General features: G+C 41.6%; 1 protein-coding gene across 1 annotated transcript in view; it reads right to left on the minus strand.

The window, feature by feature from the left end:
* Positions 1-2,414: 2,414 nt before the first annotated feature.
* LOC139639872 (sortilin-related receptor-like) overlaps positions 2,415-25,245 on the minus strand; it is a gene marked incomplete at both ends in the record, with an annotated part of 46,249 nt that continues 23,418 nt past the window's right edge. Inside the window, 4 exons of the mRNA XM_071514016.1 lie at positions 2,415-2,532; positions 4,527-4,719; positions 10,178-10,347; positions 11,276-11,377. Coding sequence (XP_071370117.1) covers positions 2,415-2,532; positions 4,527-4,719; positions 10,178-10,347; positions 11,276-11,377 — 583 coding nt within the window. The remainder of the gene's footprint in view (positions 2,533-4,526; positions 4,720-10,177; positions 10,348-11,275; positions 11,378-25,245) is intronic.

A 25,245-nucleotide genomic window follows, 5' to 3' on the forward strand; every position in this document is an offset into this window, starting at 1 on the left:
ACACTCTTGCCATTAGGCAGATTTGAAACTGTCAGCTGCTGTTGGCTGGGAGAGGATGTGGCGAAGATGAATATGCTGTCGGTGTGTGTGTGTGTGTGTGTGTGTGTGTGTGTGTGTGTGTGTGTGTGTGCACTAGGGTTCCATCAATATGACTATTTAAAGGCAGATACCGTTTTTTGGACTGAAATTCCACCAAATTCTGTGCCAAAATGTATTCAGTGTTTCCCCAGAACCTCATTCGCTAAAACCCAAGGATAATGATAGTGCCGATGATGAGGAGCTTAGTCAGTATCTCTCTATCTTCCTCTCTGGAGGGTGCCCATTTTAAAAGCAGCAGGGTGGTCTCCGCTAATCCGGAATGAAGTAATGAAGCCGATTACTCTCTGCGCGTTTGAACGGAAGCCAGCGAACATCGGGGACGTCGCAGCTGAGAGAGAGCGGGACGGGACGGAAATGGAAGATAGTCGTACTCTGAAGTGAAATCAGAGGTGAGACCAATGACTGGCTGACGTCTGATTTTTAATTTCGAAAGTACGAGCGAGTCATACAAGACCTTTGGAAAGGAATAATCGACACAGTTTCCACCATCATTCACAAAGAAATCCCTGTACGCCCACAGATTTGGGTTTTTTTTGCTCTTATTCCGGAAGCGTTGGCCCTAAGAACTCATGAAAGGAAGTTGGTTAACCTTTGCTTAATACAAGCCAAACGTCTTATTGCCAGACACTGGAAAAGTGTTTGAACCTTTGGATTAACGAGCTTTCTTCTTGCATAGCGATTGAAAGGCTTACTGACACAATCAAACAAAAAAAGTCATATTTTTCATAAAATATGGGATTCATTTCTTACATTTTTTGGAATCAAGACCTGATATCCTAACTTTGTAAATTTGACGTTTACCAAGTGAGACTGTACACTAGGGCTGGGCGATAATTCAATATTATCAGTATTATCATTTCAGTGGAATCATATCGCGATGATATGGAGATATTTTAATATTGTGACACACATTTCTGCTGTCTGAATTGATGATGACAAGCAAATTTTACTTAAAAACTCTCATAAAATGAGGTATGGTAGGAATATTATTTGAAAATTTCAGTTTTGTTTGACATCACACCTAACATTACCATTCGGTTCAATGAGATGAACATTCATTTGATTATTTAACATGATTTTGCATATGTGAGCCATATCGTGATATATATTGATATCGAGAAAAATCCTTATGATTATCATGATATTGATTTCAACCATATCGCCCAGCCCTACTGTACCCCCTTTTTTCTTTCTTTTTTTAATTTATTTATCTATTTATTTTTTCTCTCAAACGGATATGCACATGGATATATGTGTATATGTATATAAGTAATTTATGTTCATATGTTCATTATTATTACTATCATTTTGTAAACTATGATCATTGTTTTTATCTATACCGATGGCTCAGAGTTCATGGGTGGGAGGGAGGGAAGCTGTTTTCGAGGGAGACTTGAACGACGCGACCCAACCCATTTTGGAAAATCAATAAAGATATGTGATACAAAACCAAACCCCCCCCCCAAAAAAAAAGTATGAGCAAGTCTGTGAACGGCAGCATCTCTCTCCGTGCAGGGTTTGTGTGTGTGTGTGTGTGTGCACGTGCACGCCCCCTGTACGTGCACGCCCGTGCGTTTCCCCGGGCAGCCGCGGCAGTAATTAGCCCATCTGTTCCGAGAGCGATAACGAAGCGAAAAGTCCCTCCTCTCTCTCTCTCTCTCTCTCTCTCTCTCTCTCTCTCTCTCTCTCTCTCTCTCTCTCCGTGCCGATTATCTAATAAGAATTTAATTAGAGGGACTGGCTGGGTGCAGTGGAAGGGGGGGGGGGGGCACTCTCCTTCTAGTTCTAGACTGTATCAGCTTTAATCAATGGTTTCTACCAGCTGTGAGGAGGGGGGGGAAGAAATTTGAATTTCATTTCGATGCGATCGTTTTTCCAGTGAAGTGTTGACATACAGTCCCCACTACTTGTGCCACTTCTGAGAATTATCCACTTATCACCACCGACACCCACCCACCCACCCACCGTTATTTCCTGTGGGTTTTGTTTTTTTTTAATACAGCAATACAGGAAGTCGCCCCCCCCCCCCCTTTTGCTCGCAGCAGCTAATTCGACCACAGAGGAAGACCGGTCGGTTGGTGCAGTCTACCCTCTTTTCCTGTCATGTCATACTTATCTGTGTTATTGGAGCAGGAAGTGACTGATAAATAAAACAAGTGGCTCTGTCAACAGGTGGCAGCACCGACACATTAGTCTCTTCATCAGTCATAAGTAGGATTTTATTTTTGGTGCTAGGTGCTAGGTGGGAGGCTATGGATCATTCTCTGATTTTTTGGAAAAAAAAACAAAAAAAAAACAACACGTTATCGTCCCACCTGTGGACATGATGAGTCCCGGAGCGGACTCCTTGGACAGGATGGGCATCCTCCGGAGCTGGATGTTCAGCAGCTGGCTCCAGCGCTGGGCCAAGTGGAGGGAGCAGCCTTTAGTGAGCTGGGGAGAGGAGAGGAGGAGGAGGAGGAGGGGGGAGGAGGAGAGGAGAGGAGAAGAGAGGAGGGGAGAGGAGAGGAGAGGAGACAAGGAGAGGAGAGGAGGAGAGGAGACAAGGAGGGGAGAGGAGAGGAGGAGGAGAGGAGAGAGGAGAGGAAAGGAGAGGAAAGGAGAGAAGAGAAGAGAAGAGAAGAGAAGAGAAGAGAAGAGAAGAGAAGAGAAGAGAAGAGGAGAGGGGAAGGGAAGGAGGGGAGACAAGGAGAGGAGAGGACAGGAGAGGACAGGAGAGGACAGGAGACCAGGAGGAGGAGAGGAGACAAGGCGAGGAGAGGAGAGGAGAGGAGACAAGGAGAGGAGAGGACAGGAGAGGAGAGGAGAGGAGACCAGGAGAGGAGAGGAGAGGAGAGGAGAGGAGAGGAGAGGAGAGGAGAGGAGACAAGGAGAGGAGAGGAGAGGAGAGGAGAGGAGAGATTAATAAGGGCAAATGCCAAGTGAAGCAGAAACTAGGGTTAGAGCATATTGGGCTAAAATTGACCTATGGCAAAAGTCAGTGTCATCCGCCTCCATTACGATTTCACCCATTTCCCTACACTAGCTTTCAGGGGCTGTCAGCCTGTGAAAACCTGCGATAACACCGGTCTTCTTTAGAAACCAGATGTTTGATATGGGTGCAGCAATGGAACCCGGTGTTTCCTCTGCTGATCTCACCACACACACACACACACACAAACACCTGCAAATCAGACACATGCGAAAGATGTTATTCTACACGACACCTCTGCGTTCTATTTCCACGCACATGTTCTGTGGTCAGACAGCTGGGTGAAACCTCACGAGCTGATCACACACACACACACACACACACACACACAGACCTGTCTGTAGACCTTCTCTGATCTCAGTTAGGGGGCGCTGCAGCTCGCTTTATGCTCAGCCCTCGGAGACAGCTGTTGCGCAATCCGTGTTGGAAACCATTGCTGTAAGGCTGTAAGGTGCATCTGATGAGGTCGCTGGTCTACTGTCTAGTCTAGCTTGCAGCTGGAGCAGACGTTTCGCTGAATCAGCACAAACAAACACTAAAGCCACGACTGTTGTTTTAGTTTATTCTGCTGGGAGACTGTAGCACCTGTCACCAGGAAGCCAGCTATTAGATATGATACCCCCCCAAGGATATTAAAGCCAAGATATTAACACCTGTCTCTGTGTGCCAGGATATTACTATAACAGCTGGTACTACTACTACTACTACTACTACTACTACTACTACTACTAATGCAAACTTGTCACATTAGAATCACTTCAAGTTAAAGGCTTCCTTAACCTGTGGCCAACAAGTGTATTACTGGCAAATATACAATAAATATGTAATCCAGGGTTCCTACACATTTTCAATTAAAGAAATTCCATACTTTTTCCAGACCTCGATTTGTTTGGAAGATTTTGTCTGGTGTTCAATATGATTTACGCAGATAGACATCTTGCCCCTGCTAACTAGGTCATATCACTGTATAGATGAAGATTGGTCTTCACAGAGACAAATATCAGAATATGTGAGATGATTGGCAGGGTTCCTATTTTAAAATTCCATATTTTCCCCAGACCCTATGTTCTTGACTGGATTTGATTTTGGTCAGTATTTGATATAATGCATGCTGACAGCGGCTGGGTAATAAGAGCGTCCCTCTATCTGAACATTATTCTTCACATCAACAAAAACTGTGGAGTCAAAGTGGCTCTACAACAACATAAAAGCTAGAATTATGTGTGTATCGGACCTGAACCGCAAACATTTTCCATACTTTTCCAGACATCTTTTCAAATTCCCAAACTATTCAAGACCCGGGAATGATCAAATTCATTTTTAATGACTTTCCAGACCTGCGTAGGAACCCTGCCATCACATCCATCATATCGGAGGTGGACGACAATGACCGACCCTTATCTCTATTTTTGATGAAAGATATATCGGTATATCGGGCGGGGTCAGTCGGCCCTACCTGGCAGTCCAGTGTTCCTCCCAGGCTGTCGGCCACGGGGGGCTGGAGCAGCTCCCACGTCCCCCCCTTGTCGAACGTGATGACCGAGCGCATGTTGTCCTCGCTGACCGAGCCGTTGATGAGCGTGGCGATGAAGACCCCCCGCAGGCCCTCCACGCGGTGCAGGTCCGCGAACGGCTCGTTGGCAAAGTATCTGGAAGAACGGTGAGAGATTGTTTGCATCGAGGCATTACTAGCTCTGAAGACGGGTGGATTGTTACAGGAAAATCTTGCCTACAACTTCCACAACTGTTGAGGAAAAAGTTCTTGAGTCAGAGGTTCGTCTTCATGAGAGGAAGAGATGCACACAGCTCATAGGCTACATACACTTCTTCCAAGGAGGATAGAATTGACCAGTCTTTTATGCACCGTATCTTCCAAGGATGTACAGGGTGTGCTGACATTAGAACAGATAAGTCAGGGCTTCCACAGACATCTCGGGGACATCCAGGAGCCACTCTGATAACAAGACCTCAGGCACAGAAAGTTATGGCACAAAGGTTACAGTTCATACATTCATACAGTTCAATTCTTCTTCCACAACAACTGTGCAACACAGCGCAGTCGAGTTTTTGCCTGCTGCAGAAGAAGCCACAGACAGTGGCAATGGTGCAAGGGTTTGTGTCAGAGTGCAACTATTAAATTAATCGCCAACTATTTTGATAATCGATTAATCGGTTTGAGTCATTTTTGAAGAAAAAGAAGTCTCTGATTCCAGCTTCTTAAATGTGAATATTTTCTGGTTTCTTTCCTCCTCTATGACAGTAAACTGAATATCTTTGGGTTGTGGACAAAACAAGACATTTGAGGACGTCATCTTGGGCTTTGGGAAACACTGATCCACATTTTTCACCGTTTTCTTGACATTTTATAGACCAAACAACTAATCGATTAATCGAGAAAATAATCGACAGATTAATCGACAACGAAAATAGTCATTAGTTGCAGCCCTAGTGCAAGATATGCAGTTATTTTTGGTTTGACCACCCAACAAGAGGGGCTAGTTTGTTCGTTACCTGACCTCTACATACCATATCGCTGTTGCCGGGTAAAAAAGTCTCATTTCCAATATATCAACTTTTCAGGACCAAAGAGAAACAGCCTTTTTTTTTTTAGCTTGACAGCCATGCATTTTTTAGTTTATCCAATTTGTGTGGAAAGGGTTTCATCAGCCCAAGGGTTGAAGGATTTTCTCATCCTATAGGAGATCATGTGACCCTTCAGTTGAAGCCGCCCAACAGCGACGATGGAGCATGACACTACACCTCATCATCAGTGAAGTAGAAGAGTGATTCTCAACCTTTTTCATATCAAGGACCCTAATTTTGCACATATTACAACCATGGACCCCCATTTGATGAAATTTTGTCTCTCGGACATAAATCTGAGAATATTATTGTTAGATATGATTTTGATCCAGAATTCCAAGACTATCTGTGTTGTAGGTAGAGAGATAACAGAGAAACTATGATCAAAACAGTCATTCTTCTACATTCTCTAATTGTGTTAATTTCTTGTGAAATAAATAATGCTGAAGTTTAACGATTCATAAGTTTGCCGGGGAGCCCCTGGAACCCCCTCAAGGACCCCCAGTGGTCCCCGGACCCCACGTTGAGAACCACTGAAGTAGAACACTACGAGGGCAAAGATCTCCTCTGATCGTGTGAGCGGCCAGAAGCGAGCTAGGCTGGATTTTTCAGTACCTGACGGGAGGAAAAAGCCTATTTCTCCAAACAGAGGCTGAAACATTCATGATCAATGACAATTACAGTTACACAATGTAATGTTTGGGATACTGTTCGGCAATTATCACCTACAGAATTAGGTTAGGCGGTTGGCTAACCATGGGAAAAAGCTCCTCCAGAACCACGGTGCCATGTGACATTTCTATAGATCTATAGAGCAGGAGCTAAAAAAATGGTTGGTTACCTGCCAAAGCAGCTGGTAAAAATCAACAAACCTACCAGCCACAGCTAAGATTTACCAGTATTTGGCTGGTGGCTGGTGGATTCATCATCCTCCTCCTCATGACAATCATAATCACCACAAATGTCTTCACCAATCCAGTCAATCTTATGACTGCAACAGGATGCGCTCAATTACGGGGTTCTGGCAATCACCATACTCCTCTTCATAATTGCAATTATCATCATCAAACCCATCGCTATATTCTATAAGTTAAATCCTATGACTGAGGAAATGAGAGTCATGACACGGATCATATGATCTCAGGGGTTTAAAGCGACAAAAAAATCTTGTGACTGAAACGGTTTAGTCGGGTTAATTTCGATTTTTTATGTAGAACAGCTGTGGCCATTAGGATTTTACAAGAAGATCCTTTTCTACATGTTTTCCATTGCACCTTTCTTATTATCACACAGCAGTGGTTCTCAACGTGGGGTCCGGGGACCACCAGGGGTCCTTCAGTGGGTTCCAGGGGGAACCCCAGCAAATTGATGACTTGCTAAACCATTATTTCATTTACAAGAAGTTAACACAGAATGTAGAAGAATGACTGTTTTGATCATAGTTTCACTGTTATCTCTCTACCTACAATACAGATAGTCATGGAGTTCTGGACAAAATCATATCTGACATCTGATATTCTCTGATATTCTCAGATTTGGGACAAGAGACAAAATCTCATCAAATGGAGGTCTCACTCCTCCCCTCTAAAGTGACTTCAATCTAAAACATATCATAGCCTATCTTGTGTCAAACAGTAAGTAATCAGATCCATTATCAGTGTGTTCCACAAGCACATTGAGTAGCCAGCCAAAGAGGAAAAGTAACCAACCAGGGGAGGTCAAGGGTCAAGCAATGACATTTTTGATGGACAAGCTTTATTTTGGTGTCTATTCATGCATTCTGACACCTTGGTTCCATTCAAAATACACATTATGAGTTATGAGTTGTTGTGTTGAGTATTGGTAGGCTATATAAGAAGTCACTCAGTAAGCATTAGGTAGAAGGATAGGCAGTAAACTAAAGCAGCGGCTCTCAACGTGGGGTCCGGGGACCACCAGGGGTCCTTGAGGGGGTTCCAGGGGGGTCCCCAGCAAATTGTTGAATTATTAAACTTCATTATTTAATTTACAAGAAGTGAACACAATTAGAGAATGTAGAAGAATGACTGTTTTGATCATAGTTTCTCTGTTATCTCTCTACCTACAATACAGATAGTCATGGAATTCTGGACAAAATCATTTCTAACAATAAAAATATTCACAGCTTTGGGTCAGAGAGACTAAATCTCATCAAATGGGGGTCCGTGGCCCTAATGTGGACTAAACTAGGGGTCCTTGATATGAATTACTGAACTACAGTACGCAGATGAGAGCCTCAATCTCAGAGGACTGGAGTTATCTATCTCTCAGCTATCTAGCTTGTGGGAAATACTGCATTACCTGCTGTTATTCGTCTATTTCCCATCTCAGCGTCTTGTAGATGTTCGGTGTCTTAATCTTTGACAGGCTGTCCTAATACCGCCGACTCTCCATCATTCAGACGAGAAAATCGGAGCGTTCTCAGAGGCGGAACGAGACGGGAGAGACGCGGGCGACGGAAAAAGTTATTTTGCCGAACCCACACTCAGGGGGTTGACTTGACAATGAAAGCTATTAGCCTGCACAATAGCCTGCATACACAACAAGCCCAAAGAAAATGCTTGAGAACAAATTAATCCTTGGAAAACATTTTGTAGAAAGCCATTTGGTAGAGATGACTACAAGCAGGTGCTCCGCCTGCCTGAAAATGCCTGCAAATTAAACGGGCTGGGCTGGGTATTTTGAGATGGGTATGTTTGTGACCATCTCAAATGTTTTTATTTCATTTTTGATTTTATTTATTTAACCTTTATTTAACCAGGCAGGTCAGTTAAGAACAAATTCTTATTTACAATGACGGCCTAGCAAGAGGACAAAAAGGGTAAAGGGGACAAAAAAAAACAAAAAAAAACATGCAAAAGAAACTAAACAAAGAACAATCCAGATAAGACTATCAGACACAAATGTTCCATACATGGCAGAGGCAGGGAAACCCAACACAGTATGGGAACGGGGAAATAATCAAAACACACACCAAACAAACAACCAAATAAAATTGCAAATCATGCAAGTCATGAAGCAGAACAGAAAACTTGAATCTCTGTGATCGTTTCATTCTGCTCGGTGTGATGCTGACATCGGACATTTACATCTGCACTACTGCATCTCTATCTTATTTCTCACATTTAACAAGTAAAACTGTTTTTAGAAAGAGTTTAAAGAAACACCTAATGGCACAGAGCACCGGCCCCTCTCCAAATAGGACATGTTTTGCTACATAATATCTGACTATATGATCATTAATGAGGTATTTCCTCGGTCATGTTTATGCTGTTTTTAATGGTACTACTATCATTCCTGAGCTGTATCAAATGTTTTACTGACATTTTTTTATTTTTTTTTATTTGTTATTTTCTGTTTCTTTTTGCCTTGGATTTTAAACACATTATTGTTTTGCATTATGATGTAATGTTTACTTGTGTGGACCCCAGGAAGAGTAGTTGCTACCTTGTTAGTGGCTAATGGGGATCCAAATAAATAAAAAAACATAAATGTGCCGTTAACTGTGTCAAGCATTGTTCTCCTCAAAATGCGATTAATAAAAACTGCTGATAATAAGGCAGATTCATTTTGTTTACCAACACTGTAGGAAGAGTAAAGAACAGAAGGCGCGGCTCAGTCTTTTAACTGGAAGAGGACGAGGTGTAAAAACAAACAAGACCGAATCGCTGGCAGGGGAACCAGCAGAGCGACACTGTGACTAGTTCTGCAAACATTAACTCCGGATTCTCCCAGATATAATGACAAAAAAAAGGAGGAGGAGGAGGAGGAGGAGGAGGAGGGGCAGAAAACAAACAATGAAAACAGAGCTCATAGGTCAGACGGTGGTGCGGTTCCAGGAAATTTCCATCCCAACTGTGCCACATCAATGAATCGTCTTTTATCAGAAGCATTTAGGTATTTTCTTGCAAACAGCAACCGGCTGTCAATGTTTGCAAAGCCTTTGTATCATCAGTATTATCAAGCCTCTGTAATGACAAACACAGGTTTCCTGATGTTTCTATGACAGCTACTCAATTACCCACAAGCCTGCATAATGTGCTTCATTTGCATGCTCAACTTTATTGTTTCTCAGTTTACCTGATCATTATCATACGAATGATTCATGTAAATAAATTGCAATGCTGGTTGAATTTGCATAACCAAGAAAACAGTTGCTACTACCCAACAGTAAAAAAAAAAAGAAAAAAAAGAAAAAAAAAAGACATTTGGTGGATGCAGTTATTCAAAATGTGTTATGCATACATTTTTAACATCACTGGCCACAGTGGGACACTAACTCCTATCCTTGGCAGTGTTAGCGCCTTGCACCACTTCCTAGAAATTACTCATGTTAAGAAAATACAAAACTATTCAGAAGTTTAAGTTTAAAAGTGGGGAGGCTCACATTCTTGCAGCGTCTTGTTTATGCGGTGATTAAGGTGTGTTCCTATCTAGCCTAACAGGTTTGTGATGAATGTAAGATTAGTGTGTTTATGTGTGTGTGTGTGTGTGTGTGTGTGTTACCTGATGAGGGTGTTGCTGCCGGAGCCTTCGGGACTGTAATACAGAACATTCTCCAGTGACAGGGAGAAGGATAAGCCCTGCGTGTCTGAGATGTAGAGGTGCGTGACGTTGTTCACGTGGTTCACGCACACAAACACCTGGTCCTCAGACGCGTCCGCTATGTAGTACTCCTATAGGGGGGGAGGGAGAGAGAGAGGAATTAGGCCTGGAGAGTCACCGCACGACTGGACACACTGTAAAAAGACCGGGCGTCACACACCTAATGATGAGCTGGATTTAGGGAACACACATTTTCCGATTAGTTGGATTTGGGGAACACACACTTTCTGATGAGTTGGATTTGGGGAACACACACTTTACGATGAGATGGATTTAGGGAACACACATTTTCCGATGAGTTGGATTTGGGGAACACACACTTTATGATGAGTTAGATTTGGGGAAGACACACTTTACGATGAGTTGGATTTAGGGAACACACACTTTACGATGAGTTAGATTTGGGGAACACACACTTTACGATGAGTTGGATTTAGGGAACACACACTTGACAACCAGTTGGATTTGGGGAACACACTCTTGCTGAGCAGTTGGATTTGGGGAACACGCATTTTCCGATGAGTTGGATTTGGGGAACACACACTTTACAGTGAGTTAGATTTGGGGAACACACACTTTCCGATGAGTTGGACTTGGGGAACACACACTTTCCGATGAGTTGGATTTGGGGAACACACACTTTACAATGAGTTAGATTTGGGGAACACACACTTTCAGATGAGCTGGATTTAGGGAACACACACTAAATCCTAACGCCATATAAACCACCAAATTTTGCGAAAGCCCGAGCTCTTGCGTTACTACAAGGCAGAACCAAATAAAACACATAGAGGTGGAACAAATTGCAGCTGTATGTTTTTCCTTCTCTTGTGCTCAACTCTGATTGGCTGTTGCTGGTCTCCTTCGTTGCAGATTTGCTTCGTAAAAATCAAACAGGTTTGAAATAATGGTGATGATCCCAAATGGATGGGGAGGCAAAAAGACACAAAAATACTCAATTTCCAACTCTTTATTCCCAACCACGTTAAGGAGACTCACTGTGATGGGATGCCGGGTCATAAACTGGGCTGCTTTCATCGGCTGGCGGTTGTAGGAGACCCAGAGCTGAACGGATGAGGCTTCGTGGCTGCCAAACAGTTTCTGGAGAGGCAAAGGACATGAGACACAGAGACAGTTACAGTCCACCGAACCAGTCATCGTTTAAGTCCAGTCACGTAACATTTCGGTTAGACGGTGAAATCTAACGGCGTGTTGCAAATCTCCATTTCTCCGCAGCCCCGTCTCAGAATTGACAGATGTAGGCCTCGTCTGTTTACTCATCACCGAGACATTAATAAATTATACGAGTTAGCGGTAATCTTGACAGACAAGAGCAAACACAAAAAAAAAACAGTGGCTTCTTGCACTTTCCTATTTTATTGGGATTTTACTTTGGAATTTTTAGACGAAAAATTCCATTATTTCACGAGAAAAAGGCATTTATCACATAAATTTAAAAAAAACTATATACATTTTCCATTCCATAAATCATCTTGCGACCCATGGGAGTCCCAACCCTTTTTATAGAGGGCACTGCTGCCGCATATGGAATAAGGCTGTAGAGGACAGTGCCGTCCCCAGAGTAGTAAGGTTGTGGAAAGGGAGAAGAGACTTTGGTTAGTCCTGGAATGTCCTAATGATGTTTTACTGTCTTAATATCCCACAAGTATAAATCGAGACAGCTCAGTCAGAATACATTAAATGCCCAGACTCAAAAAGATTTCCCGTGGGGTGCAATGATGTCTCTCTGTGTGTGTGTGTGTGTGTGTGTGTCAAGACTCCAAGGCCACGTCTCATTGTCATTACAGATACATTAGGAAGCTGGCTGCTAGAAGGAGCAGAGCTGTGATCTTTTATGAATTACAAGCGACCAGACCAGACAGAGAGTGGTCGACTGGTGCATGTCTGTGCCCTTGTGTGTGTGTGTGTGAGTGTGTGAGTGAGAGTGTGTGTGTGTGTGAGAGAGAGAGAGAGAGAGAGAGAAACAGAGAGATCTTCTGATCGGAGCCCCGGGGATGCATTACATTCCCTTCTCTCTTATCACTAGCTCCTGCCAATCTGACTTTCGTTCAAAACATGACAAGTGGGATGCTGATATTAGAAAGCATGCGAGAGAGGGAGAGGGAGAGAGAGAGAGAGAGAGAGAGAGAGTGAGAGAGAGAGAGAGAGAGGGAGGGTCAGGTCTAGATGTAAGGGTACCTAGCAGACTGTGAGCTCTTCTGACACACAGCTTGAAGGCCTTACACTGTGCCTGTCTATCAGCAATCTGTCCAGCACTAGCATCCTAGTAAATCATCTAGATGGCTCTCAGATGTCTGTAAACATGTTTGTACACTGTGCCATTTCACCCTCAAAAACTACACTTATTCAATGCACTTCCATCCTCATCAGTCCTACTATCTCGTGGCTCCATTGCACCGCCGGACCCTCACTTACAGTTTTTAACGCATATATGTTGAGTGAAAAATATACTGGATAGTCCACTTGTACCAGCCATATGTGCTGGTATGAACTTAAGCGTATGTCACTGTGTGAAGTGCCAATATAGCGGATATCAAAAGTCTACACACGCTTTCAAGGTCTCTAGTTCTATTGCCTTGAGGCCTGAAATAAAAACCCATTACATCAGACTTTTTTCTCTTTCATTTGGATACCAACAACCAGCCAAATCAAGGTAAAAACATAACGGATACTCGTTTATGACAGTATGAACTAGAAATGACCGCCTCACGGTTGTATGCCTCCTCCAATAAACTTTGTTTTATCATTGCAAGGACAGTCTTTATTTATTGAACATATATAATTAATGTGATTATTAGGTCAACTTAAAGGATTTTGGCGTCTGCAAAAGTAAGTGACAGCACTTCCACCGTTTTTGTAGAATGACCCAAGATGTTTTCTCAGCTACAGTGGTAAGCAAAACATTATGATGTCACAGTGAAGTTGACCTTTCAACTTTTGGATATAAAATGTCATCACGTCATCATTTTATCCTATTAGACATTTGTGTGAAATTTTGTCATAATTAGCGTATGAATTCTTGAGTTATGGCCAAAAACATCTCTTGTGAGGTCACAGTGACCTTTGACCTTTGACCACCAAATTCTAATCAGTTCATCCTTGAGTCCGAGTGGACGTTTGTGCCAAATTTGAAGACATTCCCTCCAGGCGTTCCTGAGATATCGCGTTCACGAGAATGGGACGGACGGTTGCGCAAGTGTGCATACTCGTCTGTTTGGATACATTTCTACCAACTTAGCACATGTGGATTTAGGAATTTTCTCCTATTTTTCGCAGAGGAAGAGTTCAAGGTTGCTCAAAACACAAAGGGACCTCCTATGTGCACTCTTTACATCAATAGGACTGAGGTCCGGCCTCTGACTGGGCCTTCCCAGGATATACTGTAGATCTTTTTTATCAGCCATTCCTTAGTTGATTTAGCTTTGTGCTTCAGATATATATACACATATCTATATATAGAGATATCTTTGGGGATTATAAACCCTAACCCTAACCAAAAAGGTCTACCAGGATTTCATCAGACACATAGTTTTGGGAGACCGCCTGTGTCTTCCTGCATAATTAAAACAGAGCTGGGTGTTCTTTTTCGTGATAAGTGGTTTGTTATATGCATGTGTGAGTGGCCAGACTCCACCATGAACCCACTGCAGTTTCATGCTGTTGGCCTCGTGGCAGCTTCCCCGATGAGCTCCCTCCTTAAACCATCATCCATCTTGGAGGGATGGTCCGATCTAGGCAACGTCCTGGCGGTAAAAAGTTTCCTCTACTTTTTTTGCAAATAACCATCACGCTGTTCCAGGGTACCATTTAAAGGTTTCTGAAATCGTTTTATATTCCTCTCCTTGTTGCCCATGCTTCTCTCTGCCCACTGACAACTGGGAAAGTGAAAATACTGGTTTTAACTAGAAGGGCACTCGGAGAGCGCAGACCTCCGCCAAGGTTCGTGCTATTATTGCTTGTTCGTGAGTCGGATCCGGATCCGCTCCAAAATTTAATGGGTTCTTGGCCCATGCTACACCCTTCCACCAAGTTTCATGAAAATCGGGCCCGTAGTTTTTCCGTAATCCTGCTAACAGACAGACAAACAAACGGCACCGAAAACATCAACCTCCTTGGCGGAGGTAATAATTCATTTAATTAGAGTCCCTTAGTCGACTTCTGGTGAAGGCAAATTAGCGTTAAGAATGTTTGGGAATGCGATTAGCAAAATCTCATATATGCAGCCAAGGTGTTTCAGTTTGCCATTTCTGACAAATACATTTATATCTTGATTTTGCTGGCTACTATATCCAAATCAAAGTTTTTATTTCAGGCCTTAAGGCAATAAAAACTAGAACATTTGAAAAGGTATATACTGTAAAACTTTGATCCCGATGTACTGAATGTTCTTGCCCCAGATTAACCGAGAAGAAATTCTGCACCTTCATAATACTGGGCAAATAAAGTGATTCTGATGATCTCTTTACCTCAAACCTCTCTATCACACATGGCCATTCCAGGGACAGAGGAATATTTACTGAATCTATTGCCCGAGAAGTGTGACTTTCACCCATGCATTCCTTATTTTTGCTCGTCACGTTGGTCAGCTAGGGATTTAAGCTTTTTCAATTGCACTCGTTCCAAGCTAAATGTGTAAAACGAAATGTATATCATATGGGAGATCGTGGTATATATTTCAATTTATGCCAGAGAGTCACAATCAGTTTAAACACTTGGTGCGTTTAAATGTATAATGAATTTGCCTTAGTGAGTTCCGCATAAGTACAACAAAATAAACAGCCATATAGTGATATACCATCAACATAAGTTTGTGTGATATGAGCTAACAAGTAGGCAACATATAGAGGCTTCTCTAGACCAGTGGTTCTCAACGTGGGTTCTGGGGACCACCAGGGGTCCTTGAGGGGGTTCCAGGGGGGCCCCAGTGAATTGATGAATTACTAAACCTCAGCATTATTTAATTTACAAGAAGTAAACACAATTAGAGAATGTAGAAGAATGACTGTTTTGATCATAGTTTCACTGTTATCTCTCTACCTACAACACAGATAGTCATGGAATTCTGGACAAAATCATATCTGACAATAAAAATATTCTGGGTTTGAGAGACAAAATCTCATCAAATGGGGGTCCGTGGCCCTAATGTGGACTAAATTAGGGGTTCTCGATATGAAAAAGGTTGAGAATCACTTCTCTAGACTTGAGGCATAGTCCTAGTACTGCTTAGTCATTCTGAACAATCATTGGACCTATCGTTACAGTGTGACCTGTGTAAAAAGCTACAGCCATCGTATAAAGCTGTGCAGGCTCTTTTACCGCGTGAGAGCGGGACGTGCTTTGTTTCGTAATGTCGGCGTAATGGACTGGTCGTTGGGAGTAGCCCGCCGACAGGTCGGTGGTAAAATAGAGAGATCCCGCAGTGAGCCAGAAATCCCAGGGTGATCATACGTCTAATGAAAAGGAGACAAATGGCTTGGGTCAAACTGGTGAAAAAGGCCGCTCTCTCCACCTCAACTCCCTCTTTTTTTACCTTATTTTTCTACCATGAGGATTAGTTATGCAACCATTTGTTTAAGAGGCATGGGTTTTGTGATGCAGTTTTGGCTGTTCAGTTCTACTTTACTACCAGGGTTCCCACACCTTCTTAAACATCAAATTCAAGGACTTTTCAAGGCCTTTCCAGGCCCAATTCCCTCAAATTCAAGGACCCGACACTGCATAGTTTGAGACACCGATCGAGGTTAATTACTGTTACCACACCGAGAATATTCGACTTCAATCGCTCATGCACGCAGGTGACCATCGCACTTTCTCAAGGCAGGTGGAGCGTGAAACAAGGAGCACAGACGGCAGGAGACACACATGCAGACAGCGGACCGTAGCCTATTTCCTAACGTTAAGTAAAAAAAAAATATCAAAAGAACTTCAATTTCTATTCTTGCACAAAATATATAAATTCGGTAACACTTTATAATAACCATCATTAATAAATGGTAAATTGATAGTTAATTAAACTTTAGTTAATAGTTATTTTACTGTTAACAAACAATGAAATGATCATTAATAATGTTTAGTAATTATTAGTAATGCTATAATTTGTGTTATTTTATCATTAGTTTGTGTAATATAAAATAATTTGTTTATAAATTATATATTGTATCATAGCTGATAAGAGACGGTAAAAAGGGTAAAAAGCTATGACACAATATATAATTTATAAACAAATGATTTTATATTACACAAACGAATGATAAAATAACATAAATTATAGCATTACTAATAATTAGTAAACATTATTAATGATCATTTCATTGTTTGTTAACAGTAAAGTAACTATTAACTAAAGTTTAATTAACTATCAATTTACCATTTATTAATGATGGTTATTATAAAGTGTTACCATAAATTCAAGCACTTTCAATGACCCATGTCTATTTATGTCTATTTTCAAAAACTTTCAAGGCCTTGATTTTTTTTCTCAAATTCACAAACTGTCAAGGATTTCAAGGACCCGTGGGGACCTTGTACTACATTAAACAGGCAGCTGAAGCACTGATGGTGGATAAATGCGTGATGGGGGGGAAAATGCATCTATGGCCATTTCTTTTGTCTCTAGCCTCTTCGGAATCCTTCTTTCTTTCTTGGATTTGGGGTAGGAACTTCAGAGCTAAATACAAAACAGCAGCAAGTGAGCGCTCCGTCCAGAGACAGCCAATGACAGCTGAAGCACGTTGCGTGATTTCTGGGTAATGCGGTTTTTCCATTTTTTTGGAAAATTCAAACAGTAACCTCTCGCCATCAGCTGGGGCTGCGAAGTCCCCTAGTGCAGCTTTAAACCGAACCTTTCTGATCCTGTACGTCTGCTATGATCGACGTTCAACCCCATTTGCCGTCCCTTCGAACAAATCGGTCAAAGTACATCTCACTATTATACCATCTTTGTCCGGACCCTTGGGCCTGAGATGATGAAAAACCATCAGTATCTCCTGTAATGTATATCTTTAAAGCACAAAACTGCTTGCCGCATCAACTACCATTTCCATTCCCCCTCACTTTATCTCTACTTCTAGTTTATACTCATAGAAATAAAAGCAAGGAAGCTGCTTTTCTTTAGGCGAATATACCAATCCTCTCTGCTTATTAACAGGCTTTCTCTATTCTCTTAATGACATTCCTCACTCCTTTTCACTACTTCAGAGTACAACTATATTCCCGGTCTTTGCCGTTTCTCTCCGCTCTCTCCCCTTTCCATTTCCGTCCCATCCCGTACTCTCTCAGCTGTGATGTTCCAGTGTTACTGGCCTCAGTTCAAACGCGCAGAGAGTAATCGGCTTCATTACTTCACTCTGGATTAGCGGAGACCACCCTGCTGCTTTAAAATCAGCACCCTCTAGAGAGGAAGAGAGAGAGATACTGACTAAGCTGAGAGAGAGAGAGAGAGAGAGAAAGAGAGAGAGAGAGAGGCCACCGAGGGAGTCAGACAGAGAATGATGGAGAGATAAGAAGACCAGGGGAGGAGATCTAGCAGGAGGCTGGCTTTAGAAAGCTATAAATTGGAGTAGAACAAAGATGTCTGAACGACTGATGGGAATTCAGAGGGGAAAAAAAGCTGCACATCCACAATTCACACTGTCTGGGAGGTAAGAGGTAGACCGATGTACTGGTTAGACCAATATATGGGGCCGATATTAAGCTTTCTATTGAAAATCAGATATTAGCCAGTCAGTGTCGTCCACCTCTGATATGATAGAGATGATGCAACTAGCTGTCAATAGTAAAACCGTAACCTGAATTGATTCTAATGTGACATTTTGATCAGATTCCACACAAATATGCATGAACATTATGATCATTAGTATTTATATTTGTAGCAGTATATCTGCTCTCTCTATCGGAGAGTTTTGGTGTCAAAATGCTGTTCCAAAGGCTTTTCCCCTGAATTCAGAAACACTGAATTCATCTCATTTTTTGGGTCATCAAATATAAATGTCGCATTTTGGATATCAGCACAAAACATCGGCTATCAGCAGCTTCAGTCGGAGAACATTGGCGTCGGTGCGTTTGTGTCCGCGAGCGCCTCAGCATCTCGTGTCTGCGGTAGAGCATATCTCGCCTCCTCTATTCGGGCCTATTGATTTATCTGCTGTAGTCCCCCAGACCGACCGGCTGGCGTGAGGCGGAAGCCAAAGCAGCAGCGGCACTGCTGAGACCCACGGAAAGAATGGAGGTAGGAAACAGACGTGGAGGGAAAGCACAGACAGAAACATAGAGACAGACTGACATAAGCCCTGAATGTTCTGATATGCAGGAAGACAGAAAAAAAAGACAAGAAAGGCAGACGGTTACATTCGGTATGATACGAAACTACGTAAGAATGCAATTATTTTACGGATTTCTATCTAGAAAAGGTAATCCATTCTATCAAAGTGGAAAACAAATCTAGAAATGTATGTGAATATATGAAATTTTGGTAACACTTTACAATAAGGGTTACTTAATTACTTCATTAACAGTTAACTAATGTGTCTGGTAATCATTTAATAATGGTGTTCATGTTAACTAATGTATTAATTTATACATTATTTAATAGTCATCTTTATAAACTATTAAATAATGTATAATTTATTACCTTAGTTAATTATTAATTATTACCAGACACATTAGTTAACTGTTAATTAAGGGTTAGTTCATGGTTAAGCATTAACTAACCCTAATTAATGCACCCTTATTGTAAAGTGTCACCGAAATTTCTATACAAGAAAAAACTGAAAAATGTATAAACACCAAAATTTGGGCTAAATTGCATCACTGGCCAATACTGTCTTATGTTACTAAGACCTCATATTTCATAATTATGAAGATTCTTGATTCAGTTTTGTTCTATTTCTTCACTGTATACACTTCAATGCAGTTTTCTAGTCCCATTTTGCCATGCAAGTCAAAGGGGGAATTGGACAGGAGAAACTCCACTATGCGTTTTCACATATGATGGTGGGGTGGTGACAATTTATTTTTCCTTTGAAACCACAGAGACTGGACTGCTAACCCTCAGTGAACCACACATTCCATGCTACGCTCATGTTGTCTAAATTACAGCTCTTTCTACACCCTGAAATCCCTGAACTGTGCCGATATCAACCAAAAAAAAAGCAGAATAAGAATAGTTTTGAAAAGGGAAAATCAAGTCAGAATAACATTTGATGTGACGTGTTTGTAAGCGATGAAATCTAGACCTTCGTGTCCCTACAACAAAGTTCAGGATCGAGTAGGGATGGGATGGTACGCTTATCTCACGATACGATCCGATACGCGATATGGGGTTCACGATTCAATACAACCACGATATGATGTGATACATAAAAGTTCAATTCAAGTTCAAAGGCGACAAAGAGTGACTGTGCGGAATTCTGTTTATTTCTGAGCCACAAATCTTTCTCCAAATGGCATTGGCTCGCCAGAATATAAACACCAATTTAAAAATGTTATTACAAGTGTAAATAATAGAATTTGGATACTATGACCTATCTCTGTTTATTATACCGGCCAACTGTCACATATCTCACACACCGCTGATCAGATTTTGAAGACTTTTTCAGTTTTCCTGGGTAACACTTTACAATAAGGGTCACTAAGTTAAGGGTTAGTTAATGCTTAATAAGCATTAACTAACCCTTAATTAACAGTTAACTAATGTGTCATTTACTAATGGTGTTCATGTTAACTAAGGTATTAATTTATACATTATTTAATAGTTTATAAAGATGACAGTCATCTTTGGTATTATAAGGCATCTGACCTTTTTGTCAAAACTGAGTTAGTCACATGAACCTATTCTATGAGTTCCTGTTGACATATGTGTGGTGTTATTTTTTGAAAACAATGATTTTTGAGTCTGTCATTTCTAAAACAAAAGGACCCATCTCCATTTAACTCAATGGATGCTGAAAAGTTTGAAGCTCAATATCTCAGAACGATCCTGAAGGCAGATAGAACCTTATAATTTTAAGCTCATTTAGTAAATGATTACCAGACACATTAGTTAACTGTTTATTAAGGGTTAGTTAATGCTTATTAAGCATTAACTAACCCTTAACTTAGTGACCCTTATTGTAAAGTGTTACCTTTTCCTCCTATAAGGCTTTTTAGTATTTTTTTGTTATCCTGAGCTATGCGATTTATTGCAAGGCAAACAATAAGCTGCTCTGGATTTACTTCGTCTTCCCTGCAAAGCTCGCACACCATCAACACCTCTTTTATATTTCCTTGTACCCGGCTCCTGTTCAGCTATTCCAGTCCCACACAATAAACAATCACAAGGTGACATTTGTTATTGACTGGCCCAGAGGGGGGGGGGCGGGTTCGGGGATGACATGTTTACTTGCTGCCTTGTTTATTAAGAGTGATATTTTACCATAACCCGAGGTATTTGTCGCACTGATATCTAAAACAAGCCGTAAAAACTCCATAAACCCTATTCTCTTCGGTGATGAGGGATAGCAGCTCCCTTTCTACTGCATCACTAGCCTGCTTTGCACAGCAATATTTAAGGTATCATCTATACAGCTTTGCATATTCATTACCCACCGGCCCAATGCACCTTGGGCAATCCACTTCTTCACGTGTGCTTGCAATACTGCGTGGGACCGACGCAGCTTTTTCGTCTATATCAGCGGTCTGGTGAATTCTGTTCAAGAGCATCTCTGCTGCGTCTGTGGATTTTTTTCTATGTATTGCGGAATCTGAAGTGTTTTCTGTCCTTTGTCGCGCTAACACACATTCTAAACCAGTGGTTCTCAAACCAGGGTTCCGGGGACAAACCAGGGGTCCTTGAGGGGGTTCCAGGGGGTCCCCAGCAAATGGAATGAATTGTTAAACTTCAGCATTGTTTCATTTACAAGAAGTGAACACAATTAGAGAATGTAGAAGAATGAGTTTTGATCATAGCTTCACTGTTATCTCTCTACCTACAATACAGATAGTCGTGGAATTCTGGACAAAATCATATCTAACAATAAAAATATCATCAGAATCTCATCAAATTGGGGTCTGTGTCCCTAATGTGGACTAAACTAGGGGTCCTTGATGTGAAAAAGGTACAGAATCACTGTTCTAAACAAAAAAAAAAGGGATGAAAACGGTTGTTCCTTTCTTGTACTGCAGCAGCAATAAAGCAGAGCAGTGTGTTGTTGAGTAGGGGCGGTTAGATTTTTTTTTCCTTGTCCCCCCTAAGGTCTGGTGTATGGCTGTTCATTTAAGAGAGAATGGTTAAGAGATAATGGGCCTTTTACCACACATCCTACTGTTTTATTCTCCGACCCTGTCTATAAACTAACAGGGTGCTGCTAAATCATAGTGCCCGAGTCTGTTTTGTGGCTTGGCTGTGCTCTCGAGTTGCAGGCTGGACCTGTTATGTCTATCCAAAGGACTACCAGTCAGATTTAAATAAGATCCCATTCAGCAATATGACTTTTTTTTGGAGATGCAACAATTCAATTTTAACGGCTGATTACCATTTCCATGCTTTTTTCCCCCTAGCTTTTCTGAACTCACCCTCACATCCCTGGATAGCGTTTAGGAGCTTTCTGAAGTTCTGAGAGGAATGAGGTTTTCACGATTCCGCCGCTGTCTCAAAGTGAAAGTGAAACCGTTTCAGTATTGCCTAATGCGTGATAATCTAGAGATGTGGCTTTGGCATCCGGCGCACTCCCTCCCTTCTTCTCTCTGACATTACTGAAGCACCTCGCTGTCAGATTGCTTTAGCGTGGCTGCCAGAGGAAATAATACCACCTCTTCTTCTATTGATGTTGCAACACTTTCAATCGCTGTGTATGGGGAAACTTGCAGCTCCAAACAACCACTTACCTCTGCCTGCAATTTCCAGTAGAATTTGATGGTGTAAAAAAAAAAAAAAAAAAAAAAAAAAAAAAAAGCACAAAGCTGCTGGGAGACATGGCCGGGAACGTTCAGCAGCCTGAAATATTTACCAAAGGGAAGCGTTGGGGGAACTCAATCAAGTAATCAAGGGCTTCAGAAGCCACCGGAAAGGCAGATGCTCTTTGATGGAAGGAGTAGGGCTGTAGTCGAGACCGCCTTGGTCGAGTCCGAGTCCTGATCGAGTCATTGGTGAATCGAGTCCGATTCAAGACCGAGACCGAGGGGGGTCGAGACCGAGTCGAGACCAAGACCGCAAAACTACGAGTCCAATTCGAGAACAATACCATAGCAATGTGTTATCCAAGGTGACCACTGTATTTATTGACTAAAATAGCATATTTTTGATTATTGCCTAAAATAGAAGGGAGGTTTCTAAAGACATTTCAACAAAATTAGCATGTTTTGAGGATAAAATCAATTGTAGGCAGCTTGTTGTTCATAAGATACAGTAGTTGCACCTTTACTTAACTAGAAGTGGATTAATCTAGCAGGCGAAGATGAAGGACTAAAGACAGAGAAAGACAGAGCGAGAGCAGGAGTAACGTTACATATGGACATTATTTTTGAGTCATTGGTTGGGTAGTTGGCATATCACCAATCAGCAGTCACTAAACCTTTCGGTGGGCGCATAACTTTATCAACTGTGAAAATTGTGTCATTCACTGCTGGTCGCTTTCTTAGAAGAGACTATAATTATAAAAACAATAATATTATGTAACGTTAATTCACCCGAGACCAATTCAAGACCGAGTCATATTACCTACGAGTCCGAGACGAGACCAAGACCGATTTTTTTTTTTTTAATTTTGGTTTTTCAAAAAGTATACAAAACATACAGCCACACAATGACAATACAAAAACTTTCCAAGACCGATTTTTGATGGTCTTGGTCTCGTCTCGGACTTGTAGGTAATATGACTCGAGTCCGGTCTCGAGACCAAGACCGGACACTACAGCCCTGGGAAGGCGTCCTTGTTGTTGCAATCTTTACTTTCTGCTTTTCTGTCACTCTCACAGACTTTCTCTGCAGAAAATCCATGGTGTAAAATGAGAAAGAATATATCCAACAGATAACTGGGAGAGAGAGAGAGGGGAAGCCCCTTATCGACGTCCCCCATTACATCTCCTAAGCCCGTTATCTTCCTTGGGTCTGCTCAATGAGACCAAAGGCTGGAGTCTTTAAGGTCTGATTAACACTCTATTCTTCAGCATCCCTATTGTGAGATAAAACTCTCCATTTCTGGCTCTTTAATTAGCCTAAGCAGCTTGGCACTGCCAAAAGTGCTTGTGATATTCCATTATTCTAATCCTATTAGTGCAAACCGAAGATAGAAGAGTAGAGAAAGTAACTGAGGCCAGTCTATACGGATCATTCATTACCAGCTAATGAGCATGACAGAAAATACAGATCGCTATGCTTGCCTTTACACGGCTAGCCAATATCGCGAAGCGTTCACGCTGATGCTTTGCGACGGGTTAGCCTGCACCTTTTCCCTTCACTTCCGTCCGCGGCCGTCTTCAGACGAGCCCCGGGGACAGTGGCTGGGCCCGAGGGCCGCGCTGGTCTCTCTGACCGGGCTCCGGACGGCTTCGCTCGGATCGTGATCGGCTCCGTTCAGCTCTCTCGAGGTCGGGGTCGGGGCTCGGAGGGGAGCGAGGTCGCAGACGGGTCAATCGCCACAACTATGAGCAGACGCAATTCTCTAAAGCGGGGGAAAGATCTTGCCCTGCTGTTGCATGCAGTTTCTGGAGGTACTGGACTGTCTTGATTTCACTGATTAGCACAACTTTGACCACAGATCTGACGGTCTGACGCCAAAGTCAGACCTTTTTGAACTCAGAAAGATGCTGAAATACTCACTCACGCTTTTGTTACTAGCCGTTTAGACTATTGTAATTCCCTTTTTACTGGATTACCTAAAAAGTCTATAAGAAAACTACAGCTGGTTCAGAATGCTGCAGCCTTAACCAAAACAAAGAAAATGGATCACATGACCCCACTGCTTAAGACACTGCACTGGCTACCTGTATCTTTTAGAAATGATTTTAAAGTTGTTGATAAAGCTTTAAATGACCTTGCTCCTCCCTACATCAGACATGTTCTTTCATTTTATGTTCCAGCCAGATCACTAAGGTCCTCCACCGTTTTTCTTTAAAATGTTCCTTATGTGTCCCATAAAAGTACCGGTGAGAGTGCCTTCTGTTTTTATGCCCCTAAACTGTGGAACTCACTGCCTCTGGATATCAGAATGGCAAGCTCTCTCTGTATTTTTAAAAGGAAATTAAAGACCTATCTTTTTAATCTGGCTTTTAATTTGGAGTAATGTTATAGCCTTAGTTTTTAAGTTCTAATCATTGGTTTTTACTTTATTTTTATCCCTGGTGTTTATTTTATTGTATTTTTATTTCTTATTTATTGATTTTTTTTTACATTTTATTGTTTTATTGTTGTAATTTTGCTATGTGAAGCACTTTGGGCTGCATGCTTGTATGAAAGGTGTTATATAAATAAAGTTGAGTTGAGTTGAGTTAATCAGTGAATTAGAGCTGCAACAATTAATGATTAATCGATTAGTTGTCAAGTATTAAATTAATCACCAACTATTTTGATAATCGATTAATCAGTTTGAGTAATTTTTTAAGACAAATAAGTCAAAATTCTCTGATTCCAGCTTCTTAAATGTTTCTTTCCTCCTCTATGACAGTAAACTGAATATCTTTGGGTTGTGGACAAAACAAGACATTTGAGGACGTCATCTTGGGCTTTGGGAAACACTGATCCACATTTTTCACCATTTTCTGACATTTTATAGACCGAACAACTAATCGATTAATCGAGAAAATAATCAACAGAATAATCGACAATGAAAATAATCGTTAGTTGCAGCCCTACAGTGAATTCAGCTCCCGTAGTGTTTGGCTGGAATGAAAACCTGCACTCTCTTCTTTCCGTTCCTCCCCTAACTGCAGTGGTCAACATTTAATCATGTTCACAGAGCTTATCTGAAACTCAG

Source organism: Centroberyx affinis, unplaced genomic scaffold (genome assembly GCF_046629955.1).
Source record: "Centroberyx affinis isolate AG114_WGS23_722 - 3 ecotype Tasmania unplaced genomic scaffold, CSIRO-AGI_Caff_v1 ptg007887l_1, whole genome shotgun sequence".
NCBI classification, from domain to species: Eukaryota; Metazoa; Chordata; class Actinopteri; order Beryciformes; family Berycidae; genus Centroberyx; species Centroberyx affinis.